Here is a 20,874-nt window from a genome sequence, read left to right on the forward strand (position 1 = left end):
CATTGTCAGAGGCCTTGCTTTTAGATGCTGTGTTAGTGAAAGGTTGGAAATAAATGAAAGGAAGGTATTTTACGGTCCCCATAGAAAAAAGTTTGGATGTATCCTGATCACACAGATCCAGTTTATTTACCAATAAACCCATATGCTAAAATAAAGACTCGTAGGCCTTAGCTAGACCTAAGATTTATCCCGGGATTGTCCCGGGGTCGTCTCTGCCTGCTCCCGGGATCCCCTGTGTGTCATTTAGATGCACAGAGATGACCCCGGGATGATCCCGGGATAAACCTTACATCTAGCTAAGGCCTTAGTGTAAGTGAGAAGTAAGTCTCACTGTGTTCAATGGGGCTTACTTGCAGGTGATTGGGCATAGGGCTGCAGCTGGAGTTGTTTTCTGTATACACCGAGAGGTGTTTTTGCTGATGTTTTTATTTGCATGTAGATTTTTCTATTATTATATTAGAAATTCAAACAGATGTAGCGGTGAGGCTTCGATACAGGCCTCCCACACACACACACACACACACACACACACTTCAGCGTTAGAGGAATTAGAAAGGCATGCAATGTGATTATAAAACCTACTTTTTGGGAAATAGCTTCTTTGCAGAGCTGAGGCAGAGGGGAGAAACACAGAAATGTGGATACATTATAAAGGTAACAAAAATACTAAAATAAAATAAGAAAGCTAAAATCTAAACTACAGACTATGTTAAATGCATAGCGAGTGGCTGATCTTACTCTCTTTTGTGCCTCCAAGTAAGTGTGTGGGCCCAAATCCAGATCAAGATCACTACATGTGAGTAAGGGAGGTTTAAAACCACCCAGCTACTTCCCACACCCCTAAATCTCATATTCCCCAAAATAAAGAGGGGGAAAACTCCATTGGAACCAATGGAGTTTCCCTCCTTTCTCTCTCTTTTTTCAGTCCTTTTGTTGGGGAGTTATTTATTTATTTATTTATTTATTTATTACATTTTATACCGCCCAATAGCCGAAGCTCTCTGGGCAGTTCGCAAAAATTAAAACCATAATAAAACAACCAACAGTCTAAAAACATAAATACAAAATACAGTATAAAAAGCACCACCACGATAAAACCACGCAGCAGAAATTGATATAAGATTAAAATGCAGAAATAAAACAGTAAAATTTAAATTTAAGTTAAAATTAAGTGTTAAAACACTGAGAGAATAAAAAGGTCTTCAGCTGGCAACGAAAGGAGTACAGTGTAGGCGCCAGGCGGACCTCTCTGGGGAGCTCGTTCCACAGCCGGGGTGCCACAGCGGAGAAAGGCGGGAAAAGTGATTGAGTGGGAAGGTTTAAGTCTTCCCTACCTGCACATAGTGGTCTTGATTTGGATTGGAGCTGCACACTTACTTGACAGGCAAAAAAGAAAGTGACCTGATTTGCATGATTACAGCAGCCCACCATGGCTTATTTAAACCATGATGACCTGTGGCATCTGTGGGCAACCAGGTTGCAGCGGGAGTGGCATGAGGGTTAAACAACCCTCAAATAACCCATTGGCTGTTGTAGAGTTATTTGAGAGTTGTTTAACCCTCAAACAACACCTGCGGCCCAGGTTTGGACAACACAAGAAACCATGGCAACCCCCTACCAGGGGTTGAATATTCAAAATGGCCACCTTCATGCTGTCCGCTGCGGAGATCATGTGAACCGGTCCAGTGAAGATCAGCTGCATGCTATACATTTAGAGTAGTGTGTAGTTCAGCCCTAAAGTGTTTCCCCTCTCCAGGAGGAATGTGTTAAGCAGCTAGTTCACTTGCCCCTGGCAGAAGAAGAGGGAAAGATAGCAATACTCTCCTATTGGCCTGGTAAAACAAAAGATGCTTCTATACTAGAGTTAGGGTGACCCTATGAAAAGGAGGACAGGGCTCCTGTATCTTTAACAGTTGCATAGAAAAGGGAATTTCAGCAGGTGTCATTTGTATGCAGGCAGCACCTGCTGAAATTCCCTCTGTATCACAACAGTTAAAGCTGCAGCAGGAGTCCTCTTTTGTATCTGCTCACTCTAGTATAGCTTCTTCAGCTTTAACCAGGTGGTGAATGTATACAAATGACACCTGCTGAAATTCTCTTTTCTGTACAACTGTTAGATACAGGAGCCCTGTCCCCCTTTTCATCGGGTCACCCTAACTAGAGCCCCCTTTAGCACTACTGAACCATTACTCCAAGCACAATAAAGTGGAGGCTCCTTATAGCACTTAATTTAGCACTGCTTTATCCATCAATGCTCTTTCCAATGGCTAAAATTCCTCAATAAAGTATAATCATAATTTCCTTCTGATCAGGGGAGGTCTCTTCCAGAGGTGCATAAGCCCTGAGGGTTACATGGGATGCTGTGCTGGGGGGCTACACATGTGCACACAAACAGAGAGATAACGCCCCCACCCCACCCCAGCAATCTTTACACAGAGTGCTCTTTTCTCACTGCTAGCAGTGGTGGAAAAAAAGCAAGCAGTATGAGTATCTCTGGGGGGTGGCAGAAATAGGTGGGCGGGATCAGGGCAGACTTGGGGGATCACAGTCAAGGCTTTGAGGGCGGGCTATGGGTTGCACACCCCTAGTCTATTACAATGTAGAATTAAGCGTTCATGTGTTGTATCACCTGTTCATAACAGCTGAAGGTTTACTGGAGAGTACTGTGTTGATTGCTCCTTGGATAGCTTCCCTTAATTGCTCCAGTGTCAAGTTCTATGGGAGGTGGGAGAAGTTAATTTGTGTTTTTTTAGCATTATTATTTTTCTTTTAATTTTTATAGTAAAATAGCACTATTTTACTCTAAAGGTATAAGGAAAAAAGGGGCACTAATTAAAGCCTCCAATTTCCACAGGAACAAAATTCGATAATGAGGCTACTCAAGGGGCAATTAATATGCTATTTACTATTCATCAGCACCGCTGTCGGTGCTTTTCAGGGTGCTTCTACCTTTAGACCAGTGGTACCCAAAGTGGGCGGTACCACCCCCTTGGGGGCGGTGGGATTGCATAGGGGAGCATTAAGAGGCAAGGGGTGGCAGGGGGGCGCTAAGAGGCAAGGGGACGGCAGGGGGGCGCTCAAGGTGGTCTTTTCCGAGAAGCACCTCTCCAGAAGGTCTTAAAACCCAGGAACATTTTTATGGGAGAAGGTAGTTTGGTCCCAAGCCATATAGGGGAAGAATCCAGACATGTATTAATACCGTTTAAGAAGAGTCCTTTTAACAGTGAATTGTAATGTTTCAAAAGCACCAAAACGCTAATGAAGAGACATGTTCTGCTTGGTGTGCCTCGCCACACCGGCTGCAAAACAGAGGCGTTCGCTCTCTTTTCCCTCCCTCCCTCAGCAAGCCTGCTGCGAGTGCTTCCCATTTAAAGGGGCCAATTGAGCTACAAAATGACATTGAGCTGAAGCCAAAGTTTAAGAAATTGTACCAGGAGTTTTGGTTACAGAAGGAAATTTCTGTTCGCTATCCTGCACTATGGAGAGTGGTTCAGAAGCTCCTGGTTGCATTTCCAACATCATATTTGGTGGAATGTGGTTTTAGTGTGGTCTGCTTACTTCTCTCCAAGCAAAGAAATCGACTCCAGATTACTAAACGTGGTGATTTAAGACTCATGTTAAATTACTTTAAACCAGACATTGGGAAACTGGTATCACTACATCAAGCCCATCCATCACATTAAGAATTTACAGAATAGTGAGGTACTCTACCCTAGTTACTAAATGTGATATCTAATATTCTTGCTAAATGACTATCAGACTTTGAAAAGATGATATCACTGGATCAAGTTCATCAATTATGTTTAATGGAATAAACTAAAAAATGTAATTGGATTTTGAATAAATATTCAAAATTCTTGTTACTGTTTTGAATTTTATTGTTATCTTCCTTAGTGGGTGGTTGAAAACCACTATTCTGAATAATGATTTTTATAGTGTAGGGTAGGGGGCACTGAGCATGAGTTTGTGGAACCAAGGGGGTGGTGACCTGAAAAAGTTTGGGAACCACAGTTTTTGACAAAGCACTTCCTCTTTACAAGTTCAGTCCATTTTATTTATTTATTTATTACATTTCTATCCTGCTATTTTTCCTCCAAGGAACCCAAGACAGGATATATAATCCTCCTCCTCTCCGTGTTATCCTCACAACAACCACCTTGTGAGGTGGGTTGGATTGAGAGTCTGTGACGGGCCCAAAGTCACCCAGTGGGTTTCCATGGCCGAGTGGGGACTAGAACCCAGATCTCCTGACTCCCAGTCCAACACCTTAGCCACTACACCACACTGGCTCTTTTTACTGCTTTCTGTCTTGACTTGGACTTAGTAACACCTCCATGAAGTGCCCTATATCACTTTTTGTGTCAGGATCTATGTGTTTAATTACTTCACTCTTTTTTTTATTGCAAAACATTTACGATTAGTGCTGTGTTTTATTTCAACAGGCTTTCTAAATTGTAATTTCTAATTGTGAACTGCCCAGGGAGCTTTGGCCATTGGGTGGTATAAAATGCAAATAATAATAATAATAATAATAATAATAATAATAATAATAATAATAATAATAATAATTTATGTTGTTTTTAAATTAATTGTTATTTATTGCTGTTTTTATTTTATTTATTTTTAAAACCATATGGTTTTATAATTTTATTTTAATTTTTGTGCTGTACATTTTTTAACTGAGTGTGCTATTAGTGAAAGAGTGGGGTATAAATATATTTAATAATAACAGGAAGCATTAAAAAAGGCTGAACCAGCAAGCTATACATTTCATTTGACATTGAATTCATTTGAATGCAACTTATTTGTGCATAATTACAGAAGGAGAAAAGAACATTGCTTGATATTATATTAAATGCTATGTGGATCCTGTGTTTTAATTCCACTTCCAGCTAAGTGATGCTAGAAAAAGGAATGTTTCAGCACTGCCAAAGGTCTCAAGGGTAGAAGCATCCATTATATAATGGTAATTTGAAGGGTTTACATGAGAGCATCCTCAATTACAGCACTTCCAGGTAGCTACATCCACATTACTATTGGGGGGTTGAGACTCAAGGTTCAAAACTAGAAGTACATCTTTGAACTCAAGATCTGGGGGCAAGGAAATGTCTTGAATCTTCTACACACGGCTCCTTAAACTCAACTGATGTCTCTGGATACTGTTGTAATACAATTAGGTTTAAGCACAGTCTATAATCACATCTAAATATACATCTGTTAGTGATAACAACTTCTAGGAAAACATATAAAACTGAATGCAGTTTATGAGATAAACACAATTTTCTGATATTTTGCTGGCTCCTTTGAGCTCATTTTCAGCAGGACCTTTACAGTGCTAGGTAAGAAGTTCCAAAATACGGAAATTTAAAGTAAATTGATGTGGCCTATATCATAATAAAACAAATATAATTTTTGATGAATAGCCATGCATTCTAACAATTTATTCTAGAAGAAATGAATCTAGTCTGCAAATAAACATGCTAACTGTGATTTCTTGGAATGAGGAGCAGAAAAGGTTGTATTATTATTATTATTATTATTATTATTATTATTATTATTATTATTATTATTATTACCTATAAAGTATGGCTATGAAATAAACAAAGAAGTGAAGCAATACTCCAACTATTGCACCATAAGGAGGCAGGAAGGATCCAGGGGAGGTGTTTGCCAGATGCTTGGCCCCAGGTACATATCTAGGACTGTCCATAACTCCTAAGGGGGATAAATCAACACTCTAGGTCTACGTCACATGGCAACATTCTCCAACCTTTGCCAGAAAGGATCATATTCTTCCTCTTCTCTGATGCGTTCCCTGGGAGTTCGGTTCTTTAAAGCCCTGGAGTAGAGAAACTGTGCAACAAAATTCATAGCAACTCCTTGGTTTGTAATTGAAACGGCGAGATTCCCGGGCCACTGGCACAACTTGCCTTTCCGAATAGGGCCAAGGGCACAGCAAACTCCAGGTGCCTGGTGAACAGGTTGCTGCAAGCCGTCCTCCCACTCAAGATGGGGCAAAGAAATGACTTTGAGAATTGGCTGCTGCTATTTAAAGAGATTATTTCCCAACCAACCTGTCCCTGTCAATTTGAATCAGGGCGTGGATTATACTTCGTTGGCGTTCAGTTAGCTGACTGTTGAAAGCATTAGACACTTACTACAGAACACTATCCTAATTTGTTGCAAAGCTACGAAGTGCTTCTTTCTAGGAAAACAAACAAACAAAATGGTTCAAGCCACTGTTCCCTTGCTTCTCTTTACCCGTGCTTTTAGGGAGCCAATTCACGGAATGCCTACACAATACAGTGGTGGCCAAAATTGTGGACACTTTTTGAAATTTTCATGTTTTGCAACTTTGCACGCTTATAGAAAATGTGCTATTTCACGAAATTCAAATGTTTAAATATCAATTGAAAGACCTGATTCACGTAATACAACAATCCTGCTTCTTTTCCTGGGTGTCCAATTAACTCTTTTCTTTGGTGCCATGGCTCTGTTTATGATGTACGTACGTACACTTTTAATTTGAGAAATACTTCAAATATTCACACCATCTCCAATTGCGCTTCAGTTACAGAACAAACAGCAAAACTGACTTTCCCCAACTTGGAACATGATGCATCGCAGCTACTGCCCTGTGATTGGTCCCCAGAACAAGGACTGTGATTGGCCAGTAGGGTTTGCAATTCCAATCCGCTTCTTCACTCAATCACACCTGTGTTTGTTTTTAGATTAAAGCAAGCATAACATTTTTTTGTACTGCAGATATTTGCATTCTGTTTTTTTTGTATTGAATTCAGAATTAAATTCCCTTTCAAGTGATATATAAACATTTGAATTTCGTGAAACAGAACATTTCCTATAAGCATGCAAAGTTGCAAAACATGAAAATTTCAAAAAGTGTTCACAATTTTGGTCACCGCTGTAACTTCCTGCACCATCACAAAGAATTGGGAGCTAGAGAAAATAGTCCTGCTCTTCACATTACACACCTTGAGATGGCTCAGCAGCTGGCCCTGCTGGAGGAGGAGCCAGGAAAAGGTAAAGGGAAAAGGTAAAAAAGGTAAAAAAGGTATTTTTTTTAGAATGTAAGCCTGAGGGTAGGGACTGTCTTCTTTATTGATACATTGTAAGCCGCTCCAAGAGCCTTTTGGCTGAGGTGCGGGATAAAAATACTCTAAATAAATAAATAAAGGACCAATGTGGGTTGAAATCACCAATGCTAGCAATGAACACCCAATCCCATCAAAAACTACCGTGAAGATATGCTCTTACTGGGCAAGAGGTTCTAGGATCATCAGGAAACGAGGTCCTTTTATGCAACAGTGAACTGGAAGCACTCACTGGCCAGGGGCTCCACCCCCTGAGCACAAAGTGCCAACCTTGGGTGTGGGAGGAGAGTAAGTGGACCAACCAACTTGAGGAAGCAGAGAATGAAGGCAAGGAAGGAGAAAGCCTCTGGTGAGTTCTCTAATACAGAGGTGGTCAACAAACAGTGATCCCAGGCAATGACCATGCAAGTCTTTTACTCCAGAATAGCTTAGTTATGTGTATCGCCCTGCCAAGTATGGAGAATTTGGCCACACATCAAGTGCACATGGGTGATTTAATATCTGTACGTACTCAGTCATGAGGCCAAAATGAATGGGGGGGGGGAGTAATGGGGCGAAAGGGAAAAAAGTATTTTGAAACGAAACCATTTTCACATTAAACTTATCAGTATCTGAAAACCTCTCTTTTATAAAGGAAAGTACACATTTTTGCCCCATTCCAACCAAGGAGATCCGTGCCCAAAAGCCGTCTTCCAAGAACGTAACAAATGGTATACATTTGGAGGTGCAACCACACCCACATCACAATTCCCATCCAGGCCACATTGACCCGACCGGATTCCTCTTGTGATGGAAACAGGAAAAAAGGAAGCTGCCTCATCCCTGCAGACCTTTTGTCCATCTAACTCAAAGCCCCATCACATCTAGTTCAAATGTGCGGCTCCCGTCGCTTCTTCTGTTGCCGCTCCGACGTCGCTTCCTGAAAACAGGAAGTAATTAGCTCCATTCAGTCCGGTAAGAGAGAGCTGCAACCGGACTTTCTCTGGGGTGTTTTGCGGCGCAACGAAGGCCAGAAGGGGCAGAAGACCCGCGAGAGGCAGATGACGTCATGTGAGTAATCCGTGAGTGCCCAGTAACGAGCGTGCAGGAAAACGCTCATCGGATGGAGCTTCCAGTGTTGCCTATCAGCTCCAACCCTGGACTCACTCCTCCCTTTCCACCTTTGTAGCCTACTTGTTCAGCCGCCTCTCGCTCTAGCCCAGACAATTGGCAGTGGTAAGGAGCAGCAGCAGTAGATTCCACTGCCTCCTTGCTCACTGGCTAGTTAGCTGTGCGGCAAGCAAGTGGTAGCAAGGATGAGAAACAGGAGGAGGAGCAATAGCAGATGGAAACAATGGCGGTAAGAAGGTAGACTTACCGAAGGAGGGCCCCCACTAAGGGCTTCTCTACATCGAAGCAAAAATCCTGCTCCCTTATTGAGGCTTCATCTTCTGGAGTCTTTGCGGGATTACGATCAACACAATACACGTGCTTCACACACACACACACAGTTTCTCATTTCCTTTGTGAGGAACTTCCATATGTTTCATTTGTATTGCCAGTCGATGTCGCTGCGATATGGCACCATTCTGGAAGTACCCCACCTTTTCGATGGCAGTTTATATTTATTACTGCATATTGGTGATTTATAAAATGGTGGAATAAAGCTTACAAATTAGGGGGGGAGGCGTTGGAGATTGATGATGTTGTGAAAAGGAACCAAGAACTTCCACAAGTGAACAATCATGAGCGCACAAACAATGTCTCATGTACAAATGGCCTCAGAGCCCTCCAGGGTCCAAGATAGACAGAAGAGATCTTTAATATCAGTGGTCAACTTTTTAACAGGATCTTTTGCATCACTATCCAGAGACGTGGGTCCTATTGCCTACATCAAGAGCTGGCATGGTCCCTTTAATTACTCATGTCAACATATATTTCAAGTACATAATACTTTTTAGATTCTTTTTTTAAAGTCCCTTGCAAAATTTCCATTGTTTTTAATTATTCCAGATTGCATCCTATGTTTTTTCATCACGGTGTCCTTAGATTAGCCATTTATTTCCTGCTTTAATTTTTGAGCACCTTTGCTTATTATCCCTATCAACAAGAACCATGAAAAGCATTTAATACAAAAATAAGAGAAAGACACAGATGTATCCCCTTTCAGAAGCAAGCCACACCCACTTTGTGTGAACTAATCCGATCAGATTGCAATGTGGGTGGAGCTTGAAAGACGTCACAGGCAAAGCACAGATAGTTTTTACTTTGCAGGTTCCATGTGCTGTACTTCAGGGTGGGCAGACTTCTGGGATCTATTTTGTTTTTTAATAGAACCCCAAGTCCACCCATCAGAAAATATTTTTGTGGGGCAGGGTATTAGATCCAATTACCTACTGCCTCCCCCACAAAATGTATATTCAAATGTATATATAGTGTATATTCAAATGTAAACTAATAAAATTACTATTGATCAGGGATTCTAACACACAGTTTCCATTTTTTACTTGCTACTACCAGGAGTAAAAACAACAACACCTTGCCAACCTAGTGCAGGCTACTCCTGCACTTTTTCCTCCCCATTTCTCCGTCTTTCCCTTCCTTGATAGAAGGTGCTGTGCAGGAGCATGGAAAAATACAAAATTCCTGAGAATACCAGATTTTTTTTGAAGAGGAAATGTCCAGCCCTTTTAGATGGTAAATATACAACAGAGCGATTGTGGGGAATGCCAGCAAAAGCCTCCGAAGCCAAAAGAGTTGGTGAATAAGGCTGTCTCTACATAAAGCATTTATTGTGCGCTTGTGATTTATTGTGCACTCGTCACAGAAGTTTGCGGGTCTTTTTCATGATGTCATCGATCTCCGATGCCTCTCCCATAATTTTCAAGTGGGAATTCACCATTTTATATGTCACCGAAAATGCAGTAATAAATCTAAATCGCGGAATATAGCAGCGCCATCTACTGGCAGTATAAAGGAAACATATGGGAAGGAACCAAAAAAAGGGGGACCAGGAAGTACGTATATTGTGCTGATCGTAAACCTGCAAAGACTCTGGAAGGCAAAGCCCTGGAAGGCTGCAGGATTTTTGCTTAATGCAGAGAAGCCATAAGACTTTCCATGGCTGGGGGCAAAGCTGCAGTGCCCTTTGTAGCTCTTTGTGCCACCCCAAGATTAGCAAATGTCAGGGTGGGGGGAATATGCAAATGCTAAAATGACAGAATAAAATATGCAAAGTAAGAGAAACCATGCAAGTTTGCCAAATTTTCATAATTTATACATATCCCCAAATATAGTATTTCTTGGCACAGAAGTGCAATTTTGTTACGAACGTTTGGTACACACAGCTCTGGCATTAAAGCCTCTGAAAACTTAAGGGACCTCAGAGGGTCACCTAGTCCTATTCATGTGCAGGCTATGAAATAGGTGTTGCAGTTCTCATTGGTTAGTTTTATTTCTTGCTGTGTCCCATTGCTCTGACAGAAAAAGCAGCATGAGAAAGGAACACAGAATGAGGAGGAGACCAAATCGCTCTTTGAAGCTGCCCGAACAGCCAACCCTCAAGGTGACTGGTAATAATGCTAGTGTGATGGACCACTTTGCTTGCCCTGAACCAAGGTTACTTCAAATCTCAGTTTTTCTAGAGAACAATGCAACTTCCAGGAAACCAGGTCTGCATGACAAAGATTTAGATAAAACCTTTGTTAAACTTTAAGTATGGCGATAATAACTGAACTGTATCTGGAAGGTGCGGTGTTGCCATCCTTGGTTTAAAATTAACTATGGCCATAGTCAGAGCTGTCTTAGCTTCTTAATGGCAGATAAACTGGTAAAGGAGCTATTATTATACTGGCCTTCCTTTCATTCCCTCCTGTCAAACTCCATTGCTACCAGGAAATCCTCTTATCCAGTTCTCTGTACTTTTAGTTGTCTTCATAATTCTTGCAATAAATAGCCTTCATTCATCACAGCCACCACCATCATACATAAACAATATAAGTTTTGGTTTGTCCACAAAGAGGAACAACGGAGTTTTCTTTCTATTCTTATGGGCATTAAAAAAATATTTCCCTAACACTGACCCAGCTTTCCCCACTATAATCCCACTCAAATCCTCTCCACAACAAGGACAGTCTTTTTTCTTTTTCTTTTTTTAACTAAAGAATTAATCTGGACTTTCACATTGCCCATTTCCTTTCTACTCCTTTCCAGGAAATTCGGCGTCCTTTTATTGCTAATGCTGTTATCGCTCAGATTATCCTGGTGAATTTTTGTTGCTGTCCAACACTTTGCCTTCTGATCTCACTTGCTCCTTCACTCCACTCTGCAGCCCAAATGAACGTCTTCATCTAAGAGGCACACTTTCCACTGTAAACCACACTGTGCCCCTCCTGTGATGTTCCACTACACATTTGAGTAAACACATATATGTTCACATGAACACAGATTCGATGCCTTGAGCAACAAATGGACCAGTTCTAAGGACTCCCCATACTTTCACTGTGCCTTGGCTGGTTACAGGACCCACCTTGGTTGTTTACAGAAAGGCTGTGTATAAATGAAATCAATTAATCAATATCACTGGTCCATCTCCTAGGTTCTACATTTCCTTAGGAAGGGATGTGTTCCTAATGACACACAAGAGAGGATGCTGGCTATTTTAAGCTTGATCCTGATCAGCTTTCCCATGTGACTCTGCTGTGTGTTACTTTGAGAAAGAATAACTCCTATGTCCAATCATTATCAAAGCCTTTAGCAGAAGGGGAAATTATTTCCCTCCTTCAACCTCTAATTCCACCCCCACCTCCCAGTGAGATAAAGAGGGGACAGGAAAGCCCTCAAAGTTTCCTCCTTCTAAAGTGTTGTGGCACCACTTTTAAAAAGCACAGGGTGGAGCTGACTTCTGGTTTATGAACCTCTGCAATATGTTAAGTGTCAGTTTGTAAGTGGCCTTGAGAGGATCAGGGTCCAGAGAGACTGAACAAGTATGAAAAGGCAGGCGTCAGCACAGGCCACGATTCCATACTAGGGGAGCAGACCAGGCTGAGATAACTCCCTAGAGGGGACAGACATGATGCCCAAAATACAGAACAGCATTCAGATCAAAAGAGCTGATCCAGGTGGTTGATGGTGAGCTTTAGGCAGGAGCCAGAGGTGGTGTAGGAGGTCCAGACATGGTTACCAACTGACCAGGAAAAAAAATACAGCCTGCCCTCCCCCTGTGCCCTTTAAACACAGTTTGCTCTGCACAAATCAGCAACTGAAGCTTTTCATGGTATGAAGATAAATGCTGTCATGCATTAAATGCTACAGAGCAAACTGCTACTAAAAAGACCGTTACAGGGGCGGATCCAAAAGTTGGCAACCCTAGGCAACATCCAGAACAGTCAGGGGCAGAACTGGCCCAATCACGTAGGCTAACTAGACAATTGTGCATGGTATGAAACATCCCAGGGGGTGCCTGCTTCAGCTTTGTAAATCCCATGGAGAAAGAGTCTGGAATTTGGATGAGGTGCCCAGAAGTAGGGGTGTGCGTGGACCCCCCGATCCTCTTCGCGCCCAATCCACAAATTGCGGATCAGGCCCGCCCCGCCCCGCCTCAATCCGCCTAGGGGCCATTCTGCTCCGCTGCTGAGCTCCAGCTCCGAATCGGAGCTCTGCAGTGGCGGGGAGTGGCGCCAGGTAAGGCCCCCTCCCTCCTCCCCCTTACCTGTGTCCGTCCAGGCCCATCCCAGCTTCACTAGAGCCCACAGCTCAACCAGGCTTCCTGGTTGAGCCATGGGCTCTAGTGAAGGTGGTGACAGGCCGCGACAGATGCAGGTAAGACCCCCCTCCCCCTTTCTCCCTTGCCTGGCTCTGCCGCCGTCGCCGCACGGGCGGCGGCGGCAGGGCCAGGTAAACCCTCCCTCCCTCCTCTCCCTTACCTGCATCTGTCCGCGGTCCCGCGGCTGCTTCAACTGAGCCCGAGGACTCAACCAGGAAGACTAGGCCGCAACTGCAGTAGAATCTGCCCTCTGCCCCACCAGCCCCAAAGTCCACCAGCCACCACTGATATACACACACACTTCTTTTGTCCAACCAATTGCCCCGAGTCAAACATATTTTTTGAAAGACAAAAAAGCTTTTTCTCGGAGGCATAAGTAATATGTGTGAGCTTATCTGGAGGCTGTAATGGGCTGGATGAGGGCCAATAAACTGAAGCTGAATCCTGATAAAATGGAAGCTCTGTGGATTGGTGGTTCCCAAGTCCAGGAATTGGGTAAGCGACCTGTTCTGGATGGGGTTGCACTCCCTCTGAAGGAGCAGGTGCGTAGCTTGGGAGTACTCCTAGATCCCTCGTCACTGGAGGCTCAGGTGAACTCCATGGCACAGAATACTTGGGGCCAGCTTCGGCTGAACCGCCAGCTACTGCCTTTCCTGGACAGGAACAACCTAGCCACAGTAGTGCATGTCCTGGTAACTTCCTGATTAAACTACTGAAGTGCACTTTATATGGGGCTGCTCTTGAAGATGGCTCCGAAATTGCAGCTAGTGCAAAATGCAGCAGCTAGACTGCTGAGCGGAACATCACGTGGAGACCATATTACACCAGTCCTAAAGGAATTGCACGGGCTGCCTATATGCTTCCAGTCAGAATTCAAGGTGTTGGCAATGACATTTTAAAGCCCTAAATGGCTTAGGACCTCGATACTTGAGGTAGCGTCTCCCCCTGTATATGCCTCCTCACAATTTGAGATCTGTCAGAAGAACCCTCCTCTGGGTCCTACCAGTGTGAGAAGTCCATTATAGTGGGACGCCTTCTCTATTGGGGCACCCTGTTTGTGGAATGCCCTCCCGTGGAGGCCCGACTGGTGCAGATGCTGGCTTCATTTCGGTGCCAAGTTAAAACGTGGCCTTTTATCAAAGCCTTTGAGGGCTAAATTTGCCTAGTTACACATAGTTTTGTTTTTACTGTTTAATTATTATTTTTTTACTGGTATTAGCTTGTTAATGGTTTAATACATTTCTAGCTGTGTAAATTATTTATTGTTTTATATTGCTTCACTGATTTATCTGTACGCCACCTGAGATCCCAATGATATAGGGCAGGATATAAATGTTTAATAAATAAATCTCTCATGAGCAGCGCTCTCTCTCCCAAACTGACTTCAGCTCTTTGAAAAAAATGTCATCGGTCTCCAAACAATGCTGCCACATTCCACTAAAAGTGCCTAAAGTCTTAAATTAGAACTTTTCTGAGCAAGCATTTTCTTAAATAAGTGATAAGGAGCATTCTTCATTTAAGTACCCCCATAGCTCTCTATTTTTTTTACGAGCTATTGCTGAGAGATGCCCAGTGAATGCAATGCCTTGCCCTGCAACCTGCCAGAGACATCAAAATGGAATACTAAACTCCTTTGCTTTCCAGTCAGCATAAGCAGCCTCAAGGTTAAGTGCTTAAACATTCAAAGTATCTTATCCTGTTCTAGACTCCCATTGACTTAAATCCCTTCGCCCATCCTCCTGCTATGTCTGATTAGATCAACTTTGCTCTGAATCACAGTTCACGCTGGGTTTAAAGGCAGCTCACACATCCAGCTCAGTGCTACGAGAGAACTCACACAATCCCTTTCCCTCTTGGTTCAATCCATCTGGAGCACAGGGAAATTGAAAGTTCCTAGGCTTAGAGTTGCCTGCCAGACAGCCAACAGTTATGGGCCACTTGCCAGAAAAGCAAGACAACAAAATTATTGTCCATTCCATCCATGGTTATTTCCTTTAGTTGTACACCTGGGCCACTTTTGTGCCAGGCTCCACCTAGCGTGGCCTTGTGTTCTACTTTACAGAGGACAGTCCTCTCTTCCAGCCTTCCAGGGGCCTGCTGGGAGTTTTAGTCCAACACTCCTGGAGGGCTCCAAGTTGAGGAAGGCTGTTCTATTTCAAGGTGTCCCCTATTGAAGGCTGTCAACTCAGTCTGCTGTCCATGTGTTAACATGGGCCATGTGGAGGTCCTTGCTCTACCTTCTTATGGTTATTCATCTTCAAACTGGACCCAGATGATGCAGGTGTTAACTTATGCAGCAGGAAATCAGCGAAACGTCACATCACAACTTCTGCCCTCGAAAGGACGTCACTTTTGTCCTGCCCGGAAATCTACGCCCATATTTGAAAATCCGATTGAACTCCCGCAACAACACATAGCAGCAATGCGGTATAAAACCGGACGATAATACAAAACTCGTGGTAAATCGCAACCACGAAGATGCGCATTTTGGGGTTAAAAAGTCGGGGCTGCGGCGAATGGATGGCTGTGTCATGTAACCTAAAACGTGAATATGCGCATTTCAGTTGGGGAGAACAAGCTGTATAGATGTGGCCCCTGGTCACAGTGTTCGCCTCTATGGCATGATGCACTGGGTTTCTATTTAAAGTACAGTAATTTCTAAATTTGCAGGTTTCCTGGGGAGGTGTCTTCACAGCGCCACTTTGCTGTTGCTCCTTCCTGTTGAAAACCTGCAGTATCCCTGCTGTGGGTGAGGGCGGGAAATCCTCATGGCAGGCGGGAATGTGGGCTTTCCAGCAGCCATTCAGCTCGTGAGGCCCGCTCCCTGCCCTCTGCCCAGCCTTCCCACTCTTCCGGCAACTTATCAGTGGTTGCCATCTGCCCCGGAATGCCCCCAGCTCAATGCCAAAGTGGGGTCACATGGTGGAAGGGCCGTGGTGACCTCGCTTCAAAGTAAAAAGTCAGGGTAAGTCACCAACTTAGCCCTCTGGCCATGCATTTTCTTCTCTCTTTTTGGCAATGCGTAAGTGGTCACCTTAGCTCCACCCCCGGACCTGCTCACAGCAGATGAGGTCTGTCCCCTGATCCCAACCTCACACTTGCTCTAGGTCTACCTTCAGTTCTTGGCCCAGTACTAGACGGGTTATTTTCACTGCTGACAACCCAAGTTGAAACTGAGCAGTGCTATACAGGTGAGGTACAGATAGGGTGACCATACGAAAAGGAGGACAGGGCTCCTGTATCTTCAACAGTTGAATAGAAAAGGGAATTTCAGCAGGTGTCATTTATATGCATGCAGCACCAGATGAAATTCATCATAACAGTTAAAGCTGCAGGAGCCTTGCCCTCTTTTGTATCAGGTCACTCTAGTGTATCTCCTGCAGCTTTAACTGTTGTGATGAAGAGGGAATTTCACCAGGTGCTGCATACATACTGTACAAATGACACCTGCTGAAAGTCCTGTCCTGGTGACCCTAGGTACAGAGAATAGCATCTGGTTTATCGATGATTCAGGAGCACTACCATAATTAGATATTTTCTCCCCCCCCCCCCAATTAATACTTTTATTTATTTTCCACAAAAAACAGACACACAAGGAAGGTACAAAAAACAAACAAAAGAGAAACACTACAAACTATACAAACTACTACACCACACATACATCTAGTAAAATAAACACAATACATTTCATTTAAAGCGATCTTCATGTCAGACGGCAAACATCCGTTGTTTCTATATTACCAGGTACGAATTTCGTAACTACAAGCTAATGTATATATATCAAAGGCAAAGGTACAGATTATATATAAAACCCACAAACAAATAAATCATCCTTTTGCTGTTCTTGTATATACTCAATAAAAGGTTTCCAGTCCATTACGTATGAAATTGTTGTTCTTTCTTTTACTAACGCCGTTAGTTTCACCATCTCTGCTAATTCCAACACCTTGAGGAGCCATGCTTCCATTGATGGTACTTGTGTTTTCCCCCAATATTGCGCATATAGTAGTCTTTAACACCATATGTTGAAATAACAATCTTTTTTCTTTAAATTGATCATCGAGTCCAAGCAAAAACAATTCTGGTTTCATTTCTATGTTTATCTTTATTTATTTATTTTCATTAATACATGTATAAAAGTTTCCTTCTTGTTCTTCACATTTCCAACAGTCCCCCAAACAACCACTATACATTTTCATAATTAGATATTTTCAAGTCCTTTTAAGAATACTATTTGAACCATGTTCTCAGAATGCTGTTACGGGAAGTGTGGTAGTGGTTCATTCTAAAAAGAGAGGTGCTGGGGCTGGGAGCCCCGTTCATGAGAGCGCTGTTACCTACTCTGGAAGAAAATTCTCTATTCTGCCACTACTTTGGCTTCTGCGATTTCTGCAGGCCCACGCACTTCCAGGCATGTCGTATTCACCTGCCCACTGCAGGTCACCTAGAGATCTTCCAGTAGCTCCTGATTCCCCTTCTGCCCACCTCTGTTTTACACTACTAAGAAATTATGTAAGCCCTGTTTCCTACTGTATCCAGCCATCCTAACTATACTATAATAACCCTGTGGCTTTCAAACGTTCTACATCGGTTCTGTGGGCAAGCTGCCTTTTATATTAAATATTCAATCATCATCATCCAAAAATATATATCAAAACACCAAAACACCACCCCTGCCAGTTTAAAAGACCAGAAGATGAGGCTTTCTCACCTTAGTCCAAATTCCACAAAGCCACAATGCCTTATCTGATGTGCCCCGTGATCAATCACGATGTTGTGGGATGTCACAAATTGTGCTTACTTACAACTTACCCTCCATGCACCCACACTTTTCCTGGGTCTTTCAGCCCCAAATCCAGATTGGGAGGATGCAGTACCTGGTCCACATTGTCCTGGTCCTGAATTATCTTATGAAGCATCTGGGCGTTAGTGTACTGCTAGAGTAATCCTCTGTGAGGTGACTCAAACTTTTATTCTGTGAGTTGACCTATGCCTTTAATGAGTGAGTTAATAGTGAGACATGCATGCCTCCTTTAATGTAGTCAGGCTGAGAGTGGTACTGCTTCTGACAATGGTGTGTGGTGCATGTAGCTGTATTTCCCAGCAACGTTATCACTGATGATGCAGATGGAACATGATCTCACAGCCAAAAGTGGAGATGTGTAAAGGCTGCAAAGTTGGGGGATCACACCAGGATGGGAAAAACTGCACCACCTTCTCAAACACACACACACACACACTTCCATCTTCTGCATTGTCAGCACCCCAAAGCACTATTTACTGTACCTTGACTTAAAAAGTCATGGAATCCTGAAGCACAGACCTGGGGCAGGCATATTCTTTCCCAAAATTCACCAGATAATACTTAGCAACATCTATTGGCACCAAAATATAAAGACTGTTCCCAAAGATTGAGTCATTTGCTGCTGGCAGGATGTCTTGTGCTTGAACAGACTTGGCTCTTCAGGGAGGCCTGCTACAGTATACATAACACTTGGGTCTCCCCCTTTCCCCCTCATGACACATGGTTCCCATTATGTAGTTATATACACCATTTTTACAGGCTATTTGTTCTTAGACAAGTTTCTGTACATCCAGTTGTTTATATTTAAGAAGTATCTAAGGTCAGTCCATCAACTGGACTAGTCACTAGTGACTAGTGGGACAAGTGTACCATCTGACAGAACCCAGGTGATGAGACTCCATCTGAAATAATTTAAGATCAGGAAGTGCACAAAGTGTGGAACACTGTAGAGCAATGGTGAGATGTGCAGTAGAAAGAAAAATACAGACAGTACTCTCAGCCACCTCACAGTGATGAGGTAAAGTCAAAAACACCACCAACATATTCAAAATAAATAATAAAATGCCCTGAGAATGAGGCAGACAAAGGGAAGCCCCATTCATGGGAGAAGAAAACTTTCAGGAAACCGGAGGATAGATTTTGGTGCAACGTTAGCTCCACCCTTTTTCTGGAGATGGATGCAACACATTTCTCACAACTAGTGTTGGGTTTTCAGGGAAGGAGCAGTGTTGCCAGCACCTGTATTATAGACAAGACACATTCACAACCACCCCACAGAAATGTAACAGTTGAAAGACCCTAGTGCAGCCTTCCTCAACTTGGGGCGCTCCAGATGTGTTGGACTGCATCTCCAAGCTGGCTGGGGCATTCTGGGAGTTGTAGTCTAACACATCTGGAGCGCCCCAGGTTGAGGAAGGCTGCCCTAGTGGGTTGCTGAGCCCACAATGACAACTAGAGCTAAGCCAAAATTCTTCAGAAGACATTTTTTTCTCAGAAAGTTCCTGAGATTTTTCTTTTCTTCCCTCTTAGAAATAAAAGGACACTTTCCAGAATTTTCTCCACATTTCCTTCACCATTATTTTTTGTGGCGGCTGCAATCCTTCCCCTCAGTGCCTTGGAGCGATAATAGGTATATGGGGCATTGTGGGAGATGCAAAATGGAGGCCAGGCTGCCAACTCATTTGATGCTGTTGCCACTTGCAGCGGCAGTGCAAAAATAAAATTCATAAGCCCTTAGGAAAAAGAAAGAAAGAAGCTGTTCTACAACCTTCCCCAATGGTGATACCTATCTTGAGAATTTCTCCTCCCCCTGTAGAAACTCAGTGAAATAGTCCCTCCAATTTCTCTATTCACAAATAGGGTGGAGAATTTTGAGGGGCCACTTGTGCACAGCTCTATTATTTAGTGTGCCCCTATTCTCTAACTAAAGGGCATTTCCAGTTTTGTTAACTTAACAAACAAGCAAAATGTGAGTTTGTGGGGTTTTTTGTTCAGAAGGATTAAATGATAGATTTGGCATCTGTGGTTGCTAGGTAACTGCCAAATCTATCACTCAATCCTTTTAAATATTTCCCTGCTAACACTAGCAATCATATTAGTGAGATATTTCCCTATGGCTGCTGACATCTTGGAAATATCACTGAACCCTGGATTTTGCTCAGACCACTAATTCCCATGTTTTCACCGGTTTCCCAGATTAGACCATATTTGGGCTAAAGATACTAAGGAATGTTTTCTCTTCTCTTACCAGACAAACATTGTGCCAAAAGAGAAATATAACAGATTATCATCAATCCTCTCATGGACCCCTATATGAAAAAGCTCAATTCCATCCAAAATCCAAGGTGAATGTATAATACTTGTGATGTAATTAACAACTCTCTTAAAGCTATCACCAAAAACTAAAGTGGTTGTCTTTTTAATCCTTTAATACTGAATTTATATGGATAGATTCAGCCCATCTGTGAACGGAAGATCTCTTCTGCATAGAGAAGGCTGTTTTCTTGACTTTGTGCAAGAAAAAAGAACTTAATCCAGAACTGTAAGGCACTACACATTTTGTCGTTCAAAGTCTTGAGACGGCTGCTAGCAAATGTCTTGCACAATCCCTTGTACCTCATCACACAATGTCTTCCAGACTACCTCCTGCACAATAGCTCAGAGAACAGTGCCATTGCCAGAATTTAGTGCATCTCTGGATCCAAACCATAGTCACTAGTCATGAACCTCTTTCACGTGTGCATCCCATGAAGGGGAAACATGTATAGTACAGAGCTGCAGGGCGCCCCTCAGGTCACATGGCACCACTGGCATCACCCTCAACATCCATGCATTAGCATGGGTGTCTGCAATAAAGTAACAATTGCCTACAGGTATAGGCCTCTATGGACATGGACTTTCCCATGTTCTGGAACCTGGTGAAAGAGCCCAAATGTGCAGAGATCTATACATCTAGGCTTTCCCTTGCAGATATCCACACCTGTCATGGATATCATTCTGGCACCACTGCATGACCTTTTGAGTGGGGCCAGAAGTGCAATCCTGCCACCCCTTTCTATGTGTGAAAGCTCACATGGAGGTTACGATGTAGCTTGGTTCTTAATCAGTCCCATTATAATGTAGCAGCTGATGACTTGTCAGGGCTGGCTCCAGGTCTGAGGAAGCCTTTGGCGAAATGCTCTTCTTACATCATGGGTCCATCTGGCACTAGCAGG

The 20,874-nt window shown here is 43.1% G+C and overlaps 1 protein-coding gene across 2 annotated transcripts in view; it reads right to left on the reverse strand.

Annotated features, from left to right (window-relative positions):
• Positions 1 to 5,993, reverse strand: part of LOC134402296 (L-threonine ammonia-lyase-like) — a 39,338-nt gene extending 33,345 nt beyond the window's left edge. Inside the window, exons 1-2 of one of the 2 annotated variants that reach the window (XM_063131679.1) lie at positions 5,771 to 5,993; positions 583 to 609 (exon numbers count right to left, since the gene is read on the reverse strand). In XM_063131679.1, coding sequence (XP_062987749.1) covers positions 583 to 609; positions 5,771 to 5,871 — 128 coding nt within the window. In that variant the 5' untranslated portion in view covers positions 5,872 to 5,993. Of the gene's footprint in view, positions 1 to 582; positions 610 to 5,576 lie in introns of both variants that reach the window. The other variant, XM_063131677.1, reaches the window with a different exon arrangement.
• Positions 5,994 to 20,874: the final 14,881 nt, after the last annotated feature.

The sequence above is a fragment of the Elgaria multicarinata genome, chromosome 8, assembly GCF_023053635.1.
Source record: "Elgaria multicarinata webbii isolate HBS135686 ecotype San Diego chromosome 8, rElgMul1.1.pri, whole genome shotgun sequence".
In the NCBI taxonomy this organism is placed as follows: domain Eukaryota; kingdom Metazoa; phylum Chordata; class Lepidosauria; order Squamata; family Anguidae; genus Elgaria; species Elgaria multicarinata.